This window comes from Dermacentor silvarum, chromosome 2 (genome assembly GCF_013339745.2).
Source record: "Dermacentor silvarum isolate Dsil-2018 chromosome 2, BIME_Dsil_1.4, whole genome shotgun sequence".
NCBI classification, from domain to species: Eukaryota; Metazoa; Arthropoda; class Arachnida; order Ixodida; family Ixodidae; genus Dermacentor; species Dermacentor silvarum.
The window spans coordinates 219,330,991-219,350,008 of NC_051155.1; the positions used below are offsets into that span (position 1 = coordinate 219,330,991).

A 19,018-nucleotide genomic window follows, 5' to 3' on the forward strand; every position below is an offset into this window, starting at 1 on the left:
TGCGCCTTGCCCTTCTTGTGGAGTTTCCCACAAGTGCAATGTACCGTGTCCACGACCGGAGCGCCCCCATACGGGTAAACGTGCAGTTTGGTCGTAAGTGATGCGTCCACAAAATCTCTTAGACAGACAGCGCCTGCTTCCGTCCGTCTAATAAGCGAAGACCGCAGTTGTGACATTACTGTCTTGTTATTTGACAGTTTAAGAAAATCTTACACAACCATTGTTTTTTTTTCAAGGACCTGTATTAAAACGTATAAAATGTTTTTAGTGACAGTATGGGCAGGCACAGTGTGAGCATGTACCAATCACTAATTTCGATTTCACTCTGGACTTTCTTCTCGATGTCCGGGTTGCGCACGAGCTCAAGAAGCAGCCAGTCAGCGGCACTCACTGAAGTGTTTAGGCCCGCTGTAAGAAGAAAAAAAAGTTGCTGCATGTAATCGGTCAATATTTTTGTTTCTGTTTCTTTAATTGGTCTAATTCAGGTGATAAAGAGAACCATGTGGCTTCTCAAAAAGAGATGAGATCAACAATCAAGACGTGAGAGACACACCTCTAGAGAGCTCATCGTGTTATGTAGCTTACATCAGCAAGCACAGAGAAAAATACAGCACATATCCACAAGTACATTCTTACTATAGACATGTTCGTCAGAACAGATGTGAGCCAATTGTCATGTAGTTGCACATAATACCGAAGGCCGCCGGCGAATGGCGAAAAGCACGCCAGGAGTCGAATTTCTCCGCACGTTCTAAATTATCAGAAATATTTACGTAGCGTAATGCAGTACAATCAAACCTTTTTTTTTCAGTTATAACAACGCTGTCACTCTTGAGATTTCTTCACCAGTCAAAATAATCGATACCGGCATATAGTATAATAAGTGCAGTGCATTTCATGAGATATGGCGCTCAAGTAATATTTGTTGGTCGGACAAGATGGCTGAATGTTCACTACTGAAGATACGATCATGATACGCAGCGCCGACGTAGACATGAAATATTAAGCGGCCTGTTAGAGATAAATTCCGAAATCAACTCTAAACCCCCTGATATGTCATCTTGAGTGCTCAGCGGCTTGAAGTTTTGCGAGCGCTGAACATCTGCAGAGTAACAGCGGCGCTGGAGCTTGAATAAACATATCTAACGCGTCATAAGCGTTTCTGCAAATGTTCAAAGCTGACACAATCATGGGTGCAAAATACGCCCATATGTCGGGATCACCAGTTTGTCTCAAAAGCACGGGCACTCCAACTGAACTGTCTCAAAAACATTAAGGTTTCGATGGGTGGGAGAAAGGGTTGCCTTCGCGCAATGTCAAGTGGACGCACGCAATCGTTAACAGAGCCCCTGCCTCAGTTCTAAAGAACTAAAGGAAACTTGCGGAATCCAATCTCTTTCCACGCGCTCTCTTGAATCACTCACCTTGAACACATCACCTTCCCCCAACACTCAATAGATAAGGTCCGCTGGCAACAAGCTCCCTTTGGACTCCCAAATGAAAATTATCCGTAAATAATTAATAACTTGTATTATTGATTTGCTTATACAATTTAGCTTTCTATTCATTGTAGACAGAACCTGTAGTTCAAATTACAATAGCTGAATAAAGGCATTCTTTAAAAGCATTGACCATAGGTAGGTAAAAATGTTTCTTCAACGACCCTTCTAGCTGTTGTAACGTTCTTAAAACAGATCGCTATACAAAAAAAAAAGAAATTAAACCACGCCAGTAGGTCTGTGAACGACAGCTCGGTCACATAATCTTTACCTGCAGGGACACATCGAAACACACCTACCTTCGAATAAGTTCATCACAATCTGCATCATGTTTCTTTCGGTCAAGTATATGGCGTCGTTCTTGTCTTGTTCGATGGCTTCCTCTCTGGCAGCCAACATAGCGTGTACGAAGTTGAGTTCCTCACCTGCAACCATCGCCCAGCATTCGCATTAATTGTGAGACATCTGTGTTAAATTAAGCGAAAGCGAAAATTTTGGTGTTGACCTGAACTCCCAGTAGGAAGACGGCGTGCGAGACTAGGGGATTATATTAAATCGAATAACAACGCGGGACAGAACATAAGGAAGGAAAAGGACGAAGCGCTGGATTACAGCACCGCGCTGCGAATAGAGATATATGCCTGTACTCGGTGAATAACAAAAACTTAAACATTGCTAAACCTACAAGGCACATCATAGAACTGCGTTACATTTTTTGTTTCATTTTAATTGCGTTCTGTTATAAATAGAGAAAGAAAGAAATATTCGGCTGTGCGATGTGATATTCATTACTTGTGTTTTACGAACGCTTGCATTCAGTTCAATGTCAAATTTTCAGTGAAATTAAAATAGAAGCAGCGAATAATACAATATAATATGTGAGCAACCACTGCACCAACAGAAGGCTCTCGATATCCTTGTTGAGTGCTGACTTCAGATTATCGCAATACCTTTCAAATTAGGCAAACAAATTATGTAAATTGTTAAGATTACTTCCATGCAGTCGCGATACTTTCAGCGTGTTGGTTTTGATTTGCGCATTAATCAGTGTAGTGCCAGAATTCTTCAGCCATGTAATCATCATCAGCCGATATTTATGTCCACTGCAGGATAAAGGCCTCTCCCTGCGATCTCCAATTACCCCTGCCTTGCGCTAGCTAATTCCAACTTGCACCTGCAAATTTCCTAACTTCATCACTCCACCTAGTAGTTTTCTGCCATCCTCGACTGCGCTTCCCTTCTCTTGGTATCTATTCTGTAACTCTAATGGCCCACCGGTTATCTATCCTACGCATTATGTGGCCTGCCCAGCTCCATTTTTTTCTCTTAATGTGCACTCCATTAGAATATCGGCTATCCCCATTTGCTCTCTGGTCCACACCGGTCTCTTCCTGTTTCTTAACGTTAGGCCTGACATGTTTCGTTCTATCGCTCCTTGTGCGGGCCTTATCTTGTGCGCGAGCTTCTTCGTTAACCTCCAAGTTGCTGCCCCATATGTTAGCACCGGTAGAATGCAATGATTGTACACTTTTCTTTTCAACGGCAGTGGTAAGCTTCCAGTCAGTAGTTGACGATGCCTGGCTTATGCACTCCAATACAATGTTATTCTTCTGTAAATTTATTTCTCATGATCAGGACCCCTGTGAGTAATTGACCCAGATAAACGTACTCCTTTGCAGACTATAGACCCTGACTGGTGAGCCTGAATTCTTGTTCCCTTGCCAGGCTATCGACCATCATATTTGTCTTCTGCATATTAACGCGATAGGGTTAAGGCCCCGTGTCGCAGAAAATCCGGCGTCGGCAACCGGCATCGGCGTGCGATGTCGGCGGGTGGGGGAGAAAATCATCCCCAACCACGCAGGCCCTCCGAATATATTTAGGTACATGTATATGCCACCCTTCTTATATGACATACGGTATATGCGGGTTATATTGCCACAACATTTTATCATTAATGTTGCTCATACCTTGTCTTGAATTCTTGGCAAATTTATTCCTCGGAATTTTGAGAATGACAATCCACAAACAAATGTCATGAAACAAAACACCCACATCGCATGCCTTTTATGTTAAATCTTCTCAGACGGAAATAATAAAAGTACGAAACAAAAACGGAAACCTTAAAATTATGCAATTATTTGGCGCGGCTGTGCAATATCTCCGGAATCGCCCCACGCAAGAGGCCGCGTTTCTACCAGAAAGCTCGCCTTCGTGCATAGCGTTCCCCGCCAGTGTTTCCCGGTAACCATTATGGTTGCTTAAGCTGCAGTTGTCGGGAAGCGTGAGAAGCAGTCAGGAATCTTTGAATGCTATCGCGTTCCACTCTTAAAAGCGAAGCTTAAGCCTCCTCCAAATTTTTAATCTTTCAGCCCCACTCTTACACTTTCTCGGTTAAGGTCCTCAATCATTTGTTGTAATTCGTCCCCATTGTTGCATGAATAGGACAATGTCGTCTGCAAACCGAAGGTTGCTGAGATATTCGCCGTTGATCCTCATCCTAAGCCTTCCCAGTCTAAGAGCTTGAATACTTCTTCTAAGCATGCAGCGCTTAGAAGAAGCCTTAGCCATGTATCGCATATCGCATTAGCCATGTAATAACGGTCGTTAAATTCGACCGTGGCTGCCACACAAGCCGCCTAAAGTAGCAGGTCCACTATTTATCGTCAACACCAGGGCAGCAATCGCTGGATTCAGTTCATGGTGCCGAACACTGTGCGAAAAAAAATGCCTATTTGATTTTTGAACTAAAGTAAGTGACCACAGTAGCTGAAGCTGGTCAACCCTGCAGAAACAGTAAAAGGAATCACAAATAGGTGTGCAATAGGTATCCCGTGATTTTCGAATGCCCTCCTCCTGACGCTTTCTTCGGCATTGTTACCAAACTTGGTCATTTGAATTATTTTCGTTCTCACGATCAATCCATGACATGTCATGAACCCAGGTGCATCCCTGCGGCTAAGAAATCAAAAATGGGAACTGCAACTGAGAGGCTTATGTACCCTCCACCTGATAAGCCACGTTTTTGAAGGGTACGTTCTGAGGTGCTTGTGCGTTTTTCAACGTGAATAAGCGTTTCAATTCTCTGTCCTTCGTCTGTGCGCTGATTGTTGTGTTCAAGACTATGATAAATATTGGGACAAAAACCGCAAAGGTTGTCTGTAGCACCGTGAGGGAAGGTTTTCTTTATGCAGCATATCAGAAGCAACACAAAGTACCCTCTGTGCGTTAATTCCAAGGAAAGTACCAGACGTACAAAATGTTTAGGCACCTCCGATGGCGACGATTCTGAAGAACGGTCGACCGATGCCGTTCTCTCAAGATTCGATGTTCAAGAAGCTTTTGGCTCTATTGGGGAGTTGTGTACAGTTTCCGGGGAAGCCGATTACAATGAAATAAATGAGGTTTCCACCGTCGGGCCAGTGGATGGCAACTTTAATAGGGAGGCCAATGAACCCTTTTCCAAATTGCAAAGCTAGCCTTTCTGCGAGGCACTTTGCCCAATTAATGGTGGTATAGTCACTTTTGCAATCATCACATACGAGCGCCTGGTTGCCTGTCTTATGACATGAAAGATGTAGACGTGGTTCTCGCGATGGAACCATGCGCAAAGACAAGTTACAAGCATGTTTGGTTTCGTTTGGTTTCCCTTTACTGAATGGAACATACTCACTGTGTGGGATTGGCGAAGAGTCACGAGGCATTACGAAAGACGTTTATTTGTTACCTAAAATTTGCAGTTTGCACTTCTTCGTGATTCGAATCACGGCGGGGGTCGCCGCTTGTTGTACAAGTGTTCTGTGCAGAGAAGCGCACTTGCAAATTAGGGAGGGAAAGGAGGAGGACTGTTGCTTGCTGCGGGTGGACTTAGCCTTGCAAGTGTTGTCAGTCATTGCTCCAGCCGAGCGCCACCTGTTCAAATCAGTACGGTCTGAAGCCAATCATAGTCCATCTGGTAACAAAACAGCGCACAGTAACACAAGGAACTTGACACGTAGTCCCACAGCTCGCCCAATATTCAATAATGGGCGAGCTGGAGGATTCACATGGCTCACCATCTACACTCGAACCCCGTATCACGGATGAACTTTAGGAGAAGCGGAAGCACCTTTCTCCTAAATATCCAATGTCTTCGCGGCAACAAAATGGCACTTGCACTTGAGTGTGGGGTCATCTTGCGCTTCAGTCTATCTACAGGGTGTTTTTTTTTTGTTTTTTTTTTAGCTGCACCAAATTTTTAAAATTAGTAAAATGTAAATCTTCGTCAAGTTATGTTTACCATTCGAGTGTACGGATTGGCGGCCTCTAGATACAGAGCAATTTCCGCACTTACGTGCGTAATTAGCAAAGTTACGCTAATTAACTTTCTAATTATCAACAATAGGTGGCTAGCAAATGAGTACTTTGGGGCCCGTCCTCGACACTACCTAGCCCAACGATCAAATTTTGAATAGCGGAGTTCATGTGGGAGCTACGCGAACAATTAGTTCCTCTTGGCAGGCTGCTTGAAACTGAAACTGGCCGCAAAAAGAGCGTCTCTGTCGTCGATGTCGCCACCCCCCTTGCCTTTCAGTCACGTCTCCGACGTCACCGCTGGTCCGGCCCAACGAGCCGCTTGCGTTATCTCCTTGGTGTCTGTGGCGTTGGCCTAGCACTTCAATGCCGGCGGGCCGGCAAATTTACTTCGTCATTCCTGTCGGGCGCCCATTGCGCTGTAGCACCAACCCCGCTCCTTGGGCTTTTAGATACTACAGGCACGCCGTCATATCAGTCTGTAGCGTCGACTGCGAACGCCGCGGATAGCAAGGAGATAACGCAAGCTGCTCGCGGGCCGGACCGGCGCCTTACATCGGAGACGTGACGAAAGGCAGGGGGGCGGCGACATCGACGACAACGACGCTCTTTTTGCGGCCGGTTTCGGTTTCAAGGAGCCTGCCAGGGGGAACTAATTGATCGCGTAGCTCCCACATGAACTCCGCTATTGAAAATTCGATCGTTGGGATAGGTAGTGTCGAGGATGGGCCCCAAAGTACTCATTTCCTGCAGTCACCTATTGTTGACAATTAGAAAGTTCAATTAGCGTAAGTTCGCTAAGTTACGCACGTAAGTGCGCAAATTGCTCTGTATCTAGAGGGCGCCAATCGGTGCACTCGAATGGTAAAGATAACGTGACCAAGATATATATTTTTCTAATTTGAAAAATTTGGTGCAGCTAAAAAAAAACACCCTGTATTAATACTGTACCTTCTGGGCCAAATTCAGGACACTCAAGTAAGTAATGGTCAATGTCACCAAGAATTTAACAATGCACCTACGACGATGGTGTGCTGAGTACTGTTTTGCACCGCCACGCTGGAGTTCGCTCTGACCCCGTGCGGACAGGAAAAACAGTTGCGGTAAGGCCGTAACGTTTGGCAACCTTCCCTTACCCTGAACATATTCGTCTTTGGCCTTGTCGTACAGGCGCCTGAACAGTGCCAGCAGCTCATTCATGTGGCGACGAAAGGCCCTCTCCAGGCGCCAATGCAAGACGCCAAGCCACGGGGCAATATCGCTCTGCAGCGGAGACATGTCGGGCAGACCTCGGTTTATGTTGGCCAGTTGCACTAAGTCCGGGCTGTTGACCTCGAACCTGAATTAAAATGAGGATGTATAACAGCACAAATACGTATCAATCTAATGATGCCAAGGGAGTTATTACTGCCCACACCGCTGATTTCTTTACGGTATAAGCAGAAATAAAGATGAATAAGCTAGAGAGAGTTTAAGGATATCACAAGAGCTTTGGCTAGTGGCAGGTTTCGCACGCTATCTGGCACGTGAGATGGCTATTGGTGAAAGAAATAAGTGAAAGAAAGTAAACACACACGCGCACTAACAGATGCACTAACACATAAGTTATTCACGGAGTCTCAAATAATAAATAATAATGAATAAGCTAGACCACAGAGGTAAGAGAAGAACCGCTGTATTCTCACTCATGCTTCTACCAGTTCATTGATAAAAACATCGCAGAGAAGAGGAAGGGAGAGTTGATGTATAGTGAGAGGGCAAGTTCGCACAGAAGCAGGTTATTTTGCAAACATATGTTTACCAGGGAAAGCGAAACAAAATATTAGATATGATTTAACTATCCTTGCCGGGCGCTAATTTTAGAAGAGGCATTCGCGGTTTATTGGGTGCATAAAACGTGTTAAAAGACGTCCTGCAATAATTATTATGATTTTTATATTTTTTCTATATGTTATCAATTAACGTCGTGCGGACAATCGTTGGAGTGTAAGGTCACATGCCTTTTCACACTCTGTGAACAGGCTACTTATTGACTGTAAACACTTGTCAGAATTTACTTAAGACATGTCCAACGACTTGGTTGACAAATATTTATAGACTTCTGCATCTAAGATAAACAGCATTTGTTTTGTGTTTTTTTTTTTTTTTTTTGCTCAATCCACGTGTTTGGATAGACGGCCACTGCTGAAAGCTCTCGTAAAAAAAATTCTGAACCCTTCAGTTTCTCAAACTCGGGCATGTCACTGCATACACAGATTTAATAAAAACTGCAGACGGCCGCTAACCGATATGAAGTGGACCGTAAAATGCTAATGTGAAGGAATTACAAATAGGCGCGAAACGCCCAAACAAACTATTGAGTAGTGTCAACATTCATTGCCGCTCGTTGTTTATGTCTCGCGTGCTTGTGGTGCAAACAAACTTCCTCGTGTGTGCTTACACAGATTCGTGTTTGTTGACACAATGTCGTTAGTGTTCCGTCAGAATTAACTTTACTGTCCATTTGGATTTCTCGTTATTACTTTGTTCTTGTGTCCTGTTCTTAGGTTACATCTTTTCAGAACTTTTTTGACAAGCCCAGAGGACGTAATTTCGCCATGAACAATTATCTAGACGCCGCTTTCATCACGCCCTTCAAAATAAAAAAAGCATTTTCCTGTGAAGTACAAGCTGTAGTCTTCTTTCTTATCATGGCGTTTCGTTTATTGACCTAAAGTGCCGCTTTAGAAGTTCTAATCTTACTTTTCTTGTTTTCATACGAATAGGAAGTATATCGCTCTATCCTGAAATGAGCGATATCATTATGTATATATCATTAATGTGTCCCATTGTAGGACTCGAGGCATATAAGTGTTTTTGTCACAGTAACCCTACGGGGTATCGGCATTAAGTACAGCAGCTCACAACAGTACTTTATTAGGTCACCTTCGCAGTTGCGGATATCAACAGGAATGAATACCATGTGCGCGCGAAACTGCTCTACATTTCTGTCACACTTTTCGGAAGTAGGCCCATCGAAGGTTTGGTCACGGTGCTGGAAACGAAAGCTGCTACATTTATTTCACACGGATATGAAATTCACGACTTATACATCAAGCGCAGTGACACGAATGAAAACGTTTCTCTTCAACCTCCAGTATATCGCTTTTTCCATAAAAAAAATGCTGCTACTTGCGTACGTTTCTGAACTCTTAATTCCAAAATAATTTCGAAAATGCCCGCCAGCATCAGCAAAAATAGCTAAAGCGGAAAACAAAACCACTTTATAATATTTTAGTCTACAACTTCAAGACTGTTCCTCTCTCAAGAATGTACAACGAGGCGCTATCTAAAGTAGATGAACTACTTAGATTAGCAACTGATTGGCGCAGTGATAGTTTTTAAAGACAAAAGCGGCCATAAAATGCACTGATTATATGACATTTTCAATTCCCCTGCAGCGTTCTAATTTTTTTACGTATATAATATCTTGGAGATGTTCGCACCATTACCTACGCCGACTACTACGTTTCAAATAGAAATGTAACTAATCAAGTCTACAGACATGAACAAAAATTACATGAAATCCTTCTCAAACCTAATGTCAACTCATAAGTTGACATTAGGTTTGAGGGCATAACTCATAAAGTCATGCCCCACAAAAAGAAAGGCATCAGAAAACAACACAGACACACAAAGTCCAGTCACATTACTACAATACGTCAGGGCATATCAGAAAACACAAAATAAGGTCACACGACGGCACTTGAAGCCAGGAACAAACTGGTGCATTGTCCGGTCAAGTTTAACACATTCAGTGAACTTATAATAGATTTATCCTAGCATTGTTGTTTTCACCACAAACGTAATCTTTAATTTTAGGTGTTCCATGGGACTAGTGCACTTCATTGATGTTTAGGTCAACGAACTGTAAACATCAGCGAGATGGAATAGAGCCCTTTCGCGTGGCTTGGAAATGCGGCTCTTATATCGATGTTATCGCTTGACGGACACCGACGTTGGCACCAAAAATGTTTAACGTCAAACGCGAAAGGTATACAAAAGCGCACTGAAACGTCGAACGCGTAATCTTTCATAAAAGAAGCTGCTCGTTTCTCTTTGTCTACGCGGATAGGATTCAAAAATGGGCCTGCTTCCTTTAATTATTTCCGCAATAAGCAATAACCTATAATTATCAATTTAAACGTAATGACAGACTAAAGAAAGACGTGGCGCATCCATACTTTGGAGATGATTGGCCACTTTAATGCCTTTAGCAATCTATCTTATGATGAGTGTGTAATTGGTGATATGCTTTCTATTATTATTGTTATGAAAAGCGTGCTACACAGTTACCCAAGTTGCCATCAAAGAGGTTTATGGAACAGTGGCAGTGGCGTGTCAACTATTTTTTTTTCGAGTGGGGAGGCAAGCCCCTTTCTCTTTCTCTTTATATATAAAGCGAGATGGAGAAAGAGAGAATATATATATATATATATATATATATATATATATATATATATGGCCTAGTTCAGCTGCGGGAGGTTGTGGGTTCGATTCCCACCACCGCCAGTCACCCACTGGTTCACATGGACACAAGTGTACCCCGGCCTGGCATTTGGTTTTCTTCAGGGGTGAAACGCATGGAAAAGGAGGCTGCGCAGTAAATTCCCGCCGAAACCCCCCGTCAGCACACAAAAGTAAGGAGGTTTGGGCGGCTCCCATGGCGACAGTTTCCCATGTGGCGCCCCAATTGCACCTAATGAGGCGACTTCGGATTGGGGACAAACACCCCTTTCCAAGCATTGAGGTCCCATAATGGCCGAGCACCAGGCCGGGAGCACACTTGTACCTATTTTACCGGTGGGTAACCGGCGGCAGCACTTGCCTCCAACAGCCGCGGCGGATGCTCTGTTCAACGTGATGAGACTGGCGCCGTTTGCTGTTCTCGACGATTTCCTGTTCTTGGGTCTTTTCCTCTTCGATTCGAAGGCGCAGCGCGCGAAGGCAACCTTCACGCCATTTTTGCCTTTGGTTATGTTTTAGCTTTACGTATAATTTTTTTCTCCATATCTGGGTCCAAATTACCAAAGCTTTTCATTCGTTACTGGTCTTGACCATTGGACGGATAGCCTTCAACTATTATATTGTCCTGTTGTAGCGACGGTCAAGAAAGACGCAGTGTCCGAACTGAGTCAAGAGTTTACCTTTTTATTTGGCGAACCTGTGCCCGGAAAAACAAGTAGCACTCAGCACAATGGTAGCCGCGAGCAAACTCGTCGATGGCCGGATATCTAAACTGTCCCTCAGACTCGCCGGCCATTTATACATGACTCACTGTACCTTCCAGCGCTTTATCGCTGGTGCTCACGTAAGTTCTAGAATGTAAGCACACCCCTGCTCTCTTTTCGCTCACACAATCTTATTACACAAGGCTAGGCGGCAACATAAACAATAGATAAAACCACGGATAACATTCGAGAAACTTGGAGAAACATTCGAGAAACTGGGAGATGCTAACAATTGTCAGCCACGGAAAGACGGTCACTGCGAAAGATAAATAAGTACGCGTGGCAACATTTCCAGCATCAGAATTGTCAAATTTCCTCTTAGTAACATTTCTACCGCAATAGATTTTTTTTCTGAATGCGGTCCTTGGTCTCTTCGTGCTCGTCTGTTTTGCACCATTTCTTTCCCTTGCACAATGAGTCAATTAGCCTCGCAACAAGTCTTATCAAATCTAATAGGGGTGAGCGAATATTCGAAGTTTCGAATACGAAAAGAATATTACGCACTAACCATTCGTATTCGTATTCGACAATGAACTATTCGGTATTTTCTACTACAGCAACACAAAATATTTTCCAACAAGCGACTGTTGAAGTCCGGCTACTACTCTACGCCTGCTACACAAAGTACCACAAGTTATCAGAAATGAAACAACGACAAAAGCTTTCAAAGCAGTGCAGAAACAAAGTGGGTAATGCAAGCTTTGTTTTCAATTTTGAGGCCGACGCCTTCATGACAACCTGTGATTTTTGCTTGTAGTCGCTCATGTAGTGCTTCTTGCATTGTAGTTCTGTAGCAGTTTCATTTTTTACGCTACACAAGTGATATTTTCCTTGCAACTGGGGGACACAACTGCGGCACACATGTTTCTGCGGCACACAAGTCATTCATCAGCTTTTTCGTTTCTTTTTCCCCCGCTTCTAATCTTTTTTGTTTTCAACACCCATTTATTTAGCGTTCTTGGGAAGCTAGTCATACAGCAGCCATTCATTCTTGGAAAGATTGTTTGCAACCTGGCTTCTAAGAGGTTGAGAGGCTATTCCTGCAGTTCTTTTAATGGTAGTAAGTGATAAGGCGTGTAAAACGAATCCTAATTGTCGGTGACCGTTGGCTTGGTTTTTTTCGCTAGTCAGTACATGCGTGGTACCTAATTATGCCAAAATACATATTTTTCAGTAAATATATGCATCCGGCATTTCACCATTCGATATATTATTCGATATTCGATAATTTCTATTCATGCACAATATTTGTTCGAAGAAGTTTGATATTTGATCTCTAAAATCTAATAAATCTAGAAAACGCAATTACAATCTTCCCAGGAGACCGTCGGTGGTTGGGAATGACAGTCACGAACCTTAGGGTCCTCTAATAGTCTCCGAATATTTATTTGTGAACCATACTTTCACGTTCTCTTTTAGCACATAATTCACGTTATATTGTAACGGTATTTCGAGGAGTAAAATACAAAAACTGGTTTATTAAGGGCGAACCTGTGCCCTGCAACTAACTATGTACACGAAGAGTTTTCAAGAACGTTCCACGCGAGCGTCTCTGCGCCGAACGCACTTCTTTCTCTTCCAGTGATGGTCCGCGCCCCTGTCTCGTGCGCGTGCACGAGCGGCATACATTGCGCCACCCCACGAAACCAAGCAGGCGCGCGAGAGGTAGCAGACGCTCGTTTGACACAGTGGCTCGCTGGATACCGTCGTAGAACACATGTTTAGGAGCATACTTGCGGCATTACTCCCCCTCCCAATAAGCATCGTCCCGATGCAGGCAGGAGGGTAGCTAAGTTTGTCGGAGGCTTTTCGTTATCGCTCGTAATAAGGCTTCATGCGGACTATGTGGACGACGTCAGCAATGTTAGGGCGTTTAGTGCGCTCGTTTCCACTAGGGATTACTTCGTAAATCAGGTCGCTTAGTCGACGGATAACCTCATAAGGGCCAAAGCACCGTCGTAGTAGCTTTTCTGAGAGTCCGCGACGTCGCACTGGTGTCCATACCCACACCTTGTCAACCGGCTGGTACTGAACTATTCGGCGGTGCCTGTTGTAAGAACGTGCATCCTTGCATTGTTGATAGCGTAATCGGCATCGTGCCAACTGGCGGGCTTCTTCGGCTCTTTGTAGGAACTCGTCAACGTCGCACGGGCTGACGTCGTCATTATCTGCTGGCAGCATGGCATCCAGCGTTGTTGTGACGGTGCCCCCATACTAGACAAGTTCAAACGGAGTGACACGAGTGGACCGTGTTGTAGGCGAATATAGCGTAGGGCAGGATCTCGTCCCAAGTCTTATGTTCGATGTCAACATACATTGACAACATGTCAGCAATGGTGCGGTTCATGCGTTCCGTCAACCCGTTTGTTTGGGGGTGGTATGCAGTGCTTTTTCTATGACTGGTGTTAGTCATCGTCATCAAGCACTGCATCAACTCAGCTGTAAATGCTGCACCTCGATCTGTTATGACAACCATTGGGGCACCATGTCGAAGCACTATGTTGTGAACAAAAAACTTGGCAACTTCGACGGCCGTTCCCCGCTCAAGGCAGCCAGTTTCAGCATATCGTGTCAAATAGTCGGTCGCGATAACGATCCACCTCTTCCCTGATGACGATGTGGGAAATGGTCCAAGAAGATCCATCCCAACTTGTTGAAATGGAGTCTTTGGTGGGGTCATGGGTTGAAGAAGACCAGCTGGCTTTACGGGTGGTGCTTTACGCCTTTGACATTCGCGACATGTCTTCACGTAGTGCTGTACTGACGCTAATAAATTCGGCCAAAAATACTTTGCATGGATTCTGGCGAATGTTCGGGTGACACCCAAGTAGCCTGATGATGGGTCATCATGGCAGGCTTCTAATATTTCAGGCCATATAACTGACGGTACGACGAGTAAGAACTTTTCATTGTTGTTTTGGAAGTTTCTCTTGTAGAGTGCGTCATCTCGGAGGCAGAATGAAGATGAGTGAAGAATGAATGAAGCCCAAAAATCGACGCACCTCTTTCTTATCTCGTGGCTTTGGAAATCCCGCGACGGCTGCAGTCTTCTCGGGGTCCGGCCCAATACCTTGAGCGCTGATGACGGGACCCAAGAAACGAAGCTCTTCAAATCCAAACTGGCACTTTTCCGGTTTGATTGTCAAGTCGGCCGACTGGATAGCCTGGAGCACTGAACGTAGCCTCTCCACGTGCTGCTCGAACGTTGAAGAGAATACCACAACGTCATCCAAGTAGACTAGGCATGACTGCCATTTGAGACCCGACAGGACACTGTCCATCATGCGCTGGAAGGTCGCTGGCGCGCAACAGAGGCCGAATGGGAGTGCTTTAAACTCATAAAGTCCGTCCGGAGTAATGAATGCTGTTTTTTCACGATCTCTTTCATCCACTTCAATTTGCCAATATCCGCTTTTTAAATCCAATGAAGAAAAATACTTTGCATCACGCAGCCGGTCCAAGGTGTCATCGATACGTGGCAAGGGGTAGACATCACGCTTGGTGACGCTGTTCAGTTTCCGGTAATCAACACAAAATCTCATTGTGTTGTCCTTTTTCCTGACAAGAACTACCGGGGACGCCCATGGGCTGTTGGACGGCTGAATAACATCATCCTGAAGCATCTCTTGCACCTGATTCTTTATGATCTCCCGTTCTTTCGGCGATACTCGGTATGGGTGTTGGTATACAGGTCTGGTTGCTTCATCTGTTTTTATACGGTGTTTAACAACCTGCGTTCTCCGTACTCTTGATGAAGTAGAGAAACACTCTGCAAAAGCACCTATGAGGTCTTGTATGGTTTTCGCCTCAGCTCAACGATCAACGAATGCTTGATTTCTGACGCGAACCAGTGCACTGCTTGGTGGTGGCACAGTTACGTCTGCGTCAAGAACTCGCAAGGCAGTGTAGTCCGGTTCCTTAGGCTCCTCCATGTCAATGGCCAGCTTCGTAGAGAAGGAAACGCTAGAATTCTGCAAGTCAATTATAGCACCGTTTGCGTGCAGAAAATCCATACCGAGTATAACGTCTCTCGAACAGTCCGGAAGTACTACGAATTGGGTAACGTAAGTTACACCTCGGATCAGAGCATATTCCTAGAGGATTAATGAGGTGACCCCCAGCTGTACGTACATGCGGTCCGTTCCACGGCGTCAAAACTTTCTTTAGCTGTTTTGCAAGTGCGTAGCTTACGACTGAATAATCAGCACCCGTGTCTATTAAAGCAATCGATTCATGTCCATCCACGGCAATAAGTAAGTCTGAAGAAATTTTCTGCGTACTTATCGTAGTCGTCGCTTTCTTCAATGTCGCTACTGCACTGCAACATTGACGGAGGATCTTCGCTTTGTCGAACGTCAGCGGCCTTGCCTCCCCAGGTCGCTGGCTTTAGTTTTCCGGGCGCGGGCTTTCTGAACGACGCCTTGGGGAACTTGAAAAGGGTCGTGGGCTTGGTGATCGGTAGCGGGCGGGCGCTGGTGACCGTGACTGGTGTTGGTAACTAGCAGCTGCAAGTTGACTTCGCGACAAGTAATCTTCGATATCTATGGGTCTTTCCCCATTGCGGGGGCAAGGTGCATTGACAGCGAATCCACGAAGGCCGACTCGCCGATATGGGCACCATCTGTACATGTGTCCGGCCTCTCCGCAATGGAAGCAGTGCGGCGTCCTGTCGGGTGTGCGCCACACGTCACTTTTCCGTGGTCTGTACTCGTGGTCTGTACTCGTGGATCTTTCTCCCTGGAAAGATGCACTGCGGGGAGCCGGTGGGCGTGCATTGAGGGCTGCGAATGATGCAGTCTGCACGGCATGCTGACGCACAGCGTCAGCGTATGTTGGTACGCGGCGTTCCTGCAGTGGTTGCCCGAGTGAAACAGGCTGCCCCTCCGGTTGCGGTTCTAACATGGCATGCCTAACTTCATCCCGAATGACGGCGGCCAGCGAAGAAACAGTCGACGCGACTTGCGGTTGCTGCTGCTTCCGAAGCTCTTCTTTAACGATAGTTCGCACCAGCTCTCTCAACGCTTCGGTGTTGCCCATGCCTGCCGAAAGAACGTCCACTGGGGCGCTGCTGACATCACGGTTGTAATGGCGGGCCCGCTGCTGCAGGGCCTTCTCTATCGTCGTCGCCTCGGTGCGAAACTCCGCAACAGTACGTGGCGGGTTGCGAACCAACCCGGCAAATAGCTCCTCCTTCACGTCACGCATAAGATGGCGCACTTTCTTCTCCTCGGACATGTTTGCATCGGCACGTTTGAACAGACGGGACATGTCCTCGATGTACATGCCGACACTCTCGTTGGTGCGCTGGTTCCTGGCTTGCAGAGCATTCTCAGCCTTCTCTCGGCGATCGGCGCATGCAAACGCAGCAAGCAGATGTCGCCGAAACTCTTCCCACGACGTTAACACCGCTTCGTGATTCTCATACCATGTCTTTGCTGAATCCCCCAACGCGAAGTACACGTGGCGACGTTTCCGTGCCGGGTTCCAGCCGTTGACATCTGCGACCCTCTCGAAGTGCTCCAACCAATCCTCGACGTCTTCGTACGGGTCGCCGTGGAACAGCTCGGGCATGCGAGGCGGGTACAGGACGACCTCGGGTGATGTCGCCTGGCTAGTCATCGTCGTGGCGTCAGTGGAAGACATCGTCAGTGTGGCCGTATCAGTGGGAAGCGGTCCGAATTCAGGTGGGTCTCCCCGAAGTCGGCGGCTGGCGCGCTGGTGCACTGGAGTCACCTCTCCAGATTCCAATCGCTGAGGATCGGGGCTCCGGTCTCTGGCACCCAGGGGACTTCCAAACATACCCCGCACCTCCACCAGGATGTAGCGGTATTTCGAGGAGTAAAATACAAAAACTGGTTTATTAAGGGCGAACCTGTGCCCTGCAACTAACTATGTACACGAAGAGTTTTCAAGAACGTTCCACACGAGCGTCTCTGCGCCGAACGCACTTCTTTCTCTTCCAGTGATGGTCCGCGCCCCTGTCTCGTGCGCGTGCACGAGCGGCATACATTGCGCCACCCCACGAAACCAAGCAGGCGCGCGAGAGGTAGCAGACGCTCTTTTGACACAATGGCTCGCTGGATACCGTCGTAGAACACATGTTTACCATCGGTGAAATGTTGCGGCATACTTCAGTTATTTTCTCCTGTAAGGCTTCTGGAATCGTCGTTTCCGTCGTGTATGCGTGATGCTTAATATAGCCCCGCAAGAAAAAGTCAAGAGGGTTGAGGTCGGGTGACCTTGCCGGCCACAGGACAGGCCTGTTTCTCTCTATCCATTGCCCTGGGAAGGTAACACCGAGCCACGCTCATGCTTGACCGCAGCTGTGGGCTGGGGTACCGTCGTGCTGCTAACAGCAACACATGAACAAATTTGTACATGTGTTACTGTACTCTGACGAAGGCTGCTCCACCAGCCGAAAACGTTCAGTAAATATGTCTTATGTCCAAAAAGTTCGTCATCTCCATTCTGCATCTGTTACGTTGGGTCCAGCGTGTTCAACTTTCAATAAACCTCCTGTATATATATATATATATATATATATATATATATATATATATATATATACATATATAAACGACGAAACGAGAGGACGACGTACGTTGTATTTGCACAGTAAATCTTACTAACATTACGGCTGGTGGACCAGCCGAAACCGTGGCCAGCGTGATTTCCTTATACCCAACTATATATATATATATATATATATATATATATATATATATATATATATATATATATATTAACCCAACATTTCCTATGGCTGCCACGAACAATAGCAAACTAAAGGTTTAAACAGAGTGATCTTACTTTGTGCTGAATGTTGACGCTGCCGTTATGTTGAAAATGATGAACAATAGAGGATCTCTCGCTTTTACTGTAACCGTCTCGTCGTCCAACGAGTTCACATAGGCGTCGACGACATCGCAGCAAAGGATTTCTAATTTTTCGCTGGAAGTATGTTTCCTGCAATAGTGAAGGGAAACTATTGTCAAGATCTGCTCACAGGAATTCCAAGAAAAACAAAAACGAATCAAATCGTTCGATTGCTACAGAAAGCATAGATGCACTTGAAGCATCTTCTAATTATGACAAGAACCTTCCTTAAGGGAATACCCCTTACCTCATTGCAGCCATCGCGACTTTTCTGAGCGCTTTCCAGGTCAGGTTTGCATCTTCAAAAATGATGTCGTGATCCCCTTTCTGCTTGCGCATTTCCCCTGGAAGCGAAGCGTGTTTTTTTTTTTTTTTTTCGAGAGCAACCTGCAACAGACAGTTATTATATTTACATTTCCCCACGATTTAAGCTTCCCAAAATGCCTGCGATTGAGATCTGGATATTGCTCACTACGTCAAATCCTACGTCAAAAGGCTGTTTCACATCCACCGCCATGACTGGGAGTGGCGCTAGTCAATGTTCCCCGGGTTTAATTTTGTACACATACATAAATACCCAAGAATGTGGATGTGGGAACAGCCGTCGCGATAACCCAATTGGTAGTGCAATGCATACATAATGCCAAGGCTATGGTTCGGAACGGTTGTTGTTTCATCTACTTTCAATTCTCGTCAGCTTATCATTTCTACGCTGCAATTAAAACTACAAATAGCTGTCCATATGCTTTCCTTGGCTTCATTGTCTGCTGGCTTCAAATGTATGTGATTGTGTACAACTGTGCAACTATGACAAAGCATCGCACAACTTGAGGTAGTGTCACTTGTAAATGCGTTACAGATTCAAATAAAAGTCCCCCTTAAACAGTCAAGCTTGTGGACTGCTGTTTCGTTATTCTAGGTTAGTGAACGAAGGTTAGGCACTGAAATACACACAGAGAAAGCACATTGCAAAATACTAGCAAGACATACTCTCATCTTGCCCATTCTTGACGTACGTAAGTCTTTTAGCACATAATGTCCGAGTAATGACTTCCCAAACAGCCCCACAAGAAACTATCC

General features: G+C 45.4%; 1 protein-coding gene across 1 annotated transcript; it reads right to left on the reverse strand.

Moving 5' to 3' along the window:
- Positions 1-67: 67 nt before the first annotated feature.
- LOC119442670 (uncharacterized) lies at positions 68-18,005 on the reverse strand. The gene is made up of 4 exons (XM_037707635.2): positions 17,873-18,005; positions 6,929-7,131; positions 1,799-1,924; positions 68-408 (listed from the first exon to the last, which is right to left on the reverse strand). The coding sequence occupies exons 2-4, from the start codon at positions 7,068-7,070 to the stop codon at positions 245-247; spliced, it is 432 nt and encodes a 143-aa protein (XP_037563563.2). The 5' UTR covers positions 7,071-7,131; positions 17,873-18,005; the 3' UTR covers positions 68-244.
- Positions 18,006-19,018: the final 1,013 nt, after the last annotated feature.

Excerpts from the sequence above, each read along its gene's own strand:
- LOC119442670 (XM_037707635.2), bottom strand. The coding sequence starts at position 7,070 with ATGTCTCCGCTGCAGAGCGATATTGCCCCGTGGCTTGGCGTCTTGCAT. Across the intron at positions 1,925-6,928 it reads CAAAGACGAATATGTTCAGG|GTGAGGAACTCAACTTCGTA; the intron begins GTAAGGGAAGGT and ends CGATGGTTGCAG. Across the intron at positions 409-1,798 it reads TGTGATGAACTTATTCGAAG|CGGGCCTAAACACTTCAGTG; the intron begins GTAGGTGTGTTT and ends TTCTTCTTACAG.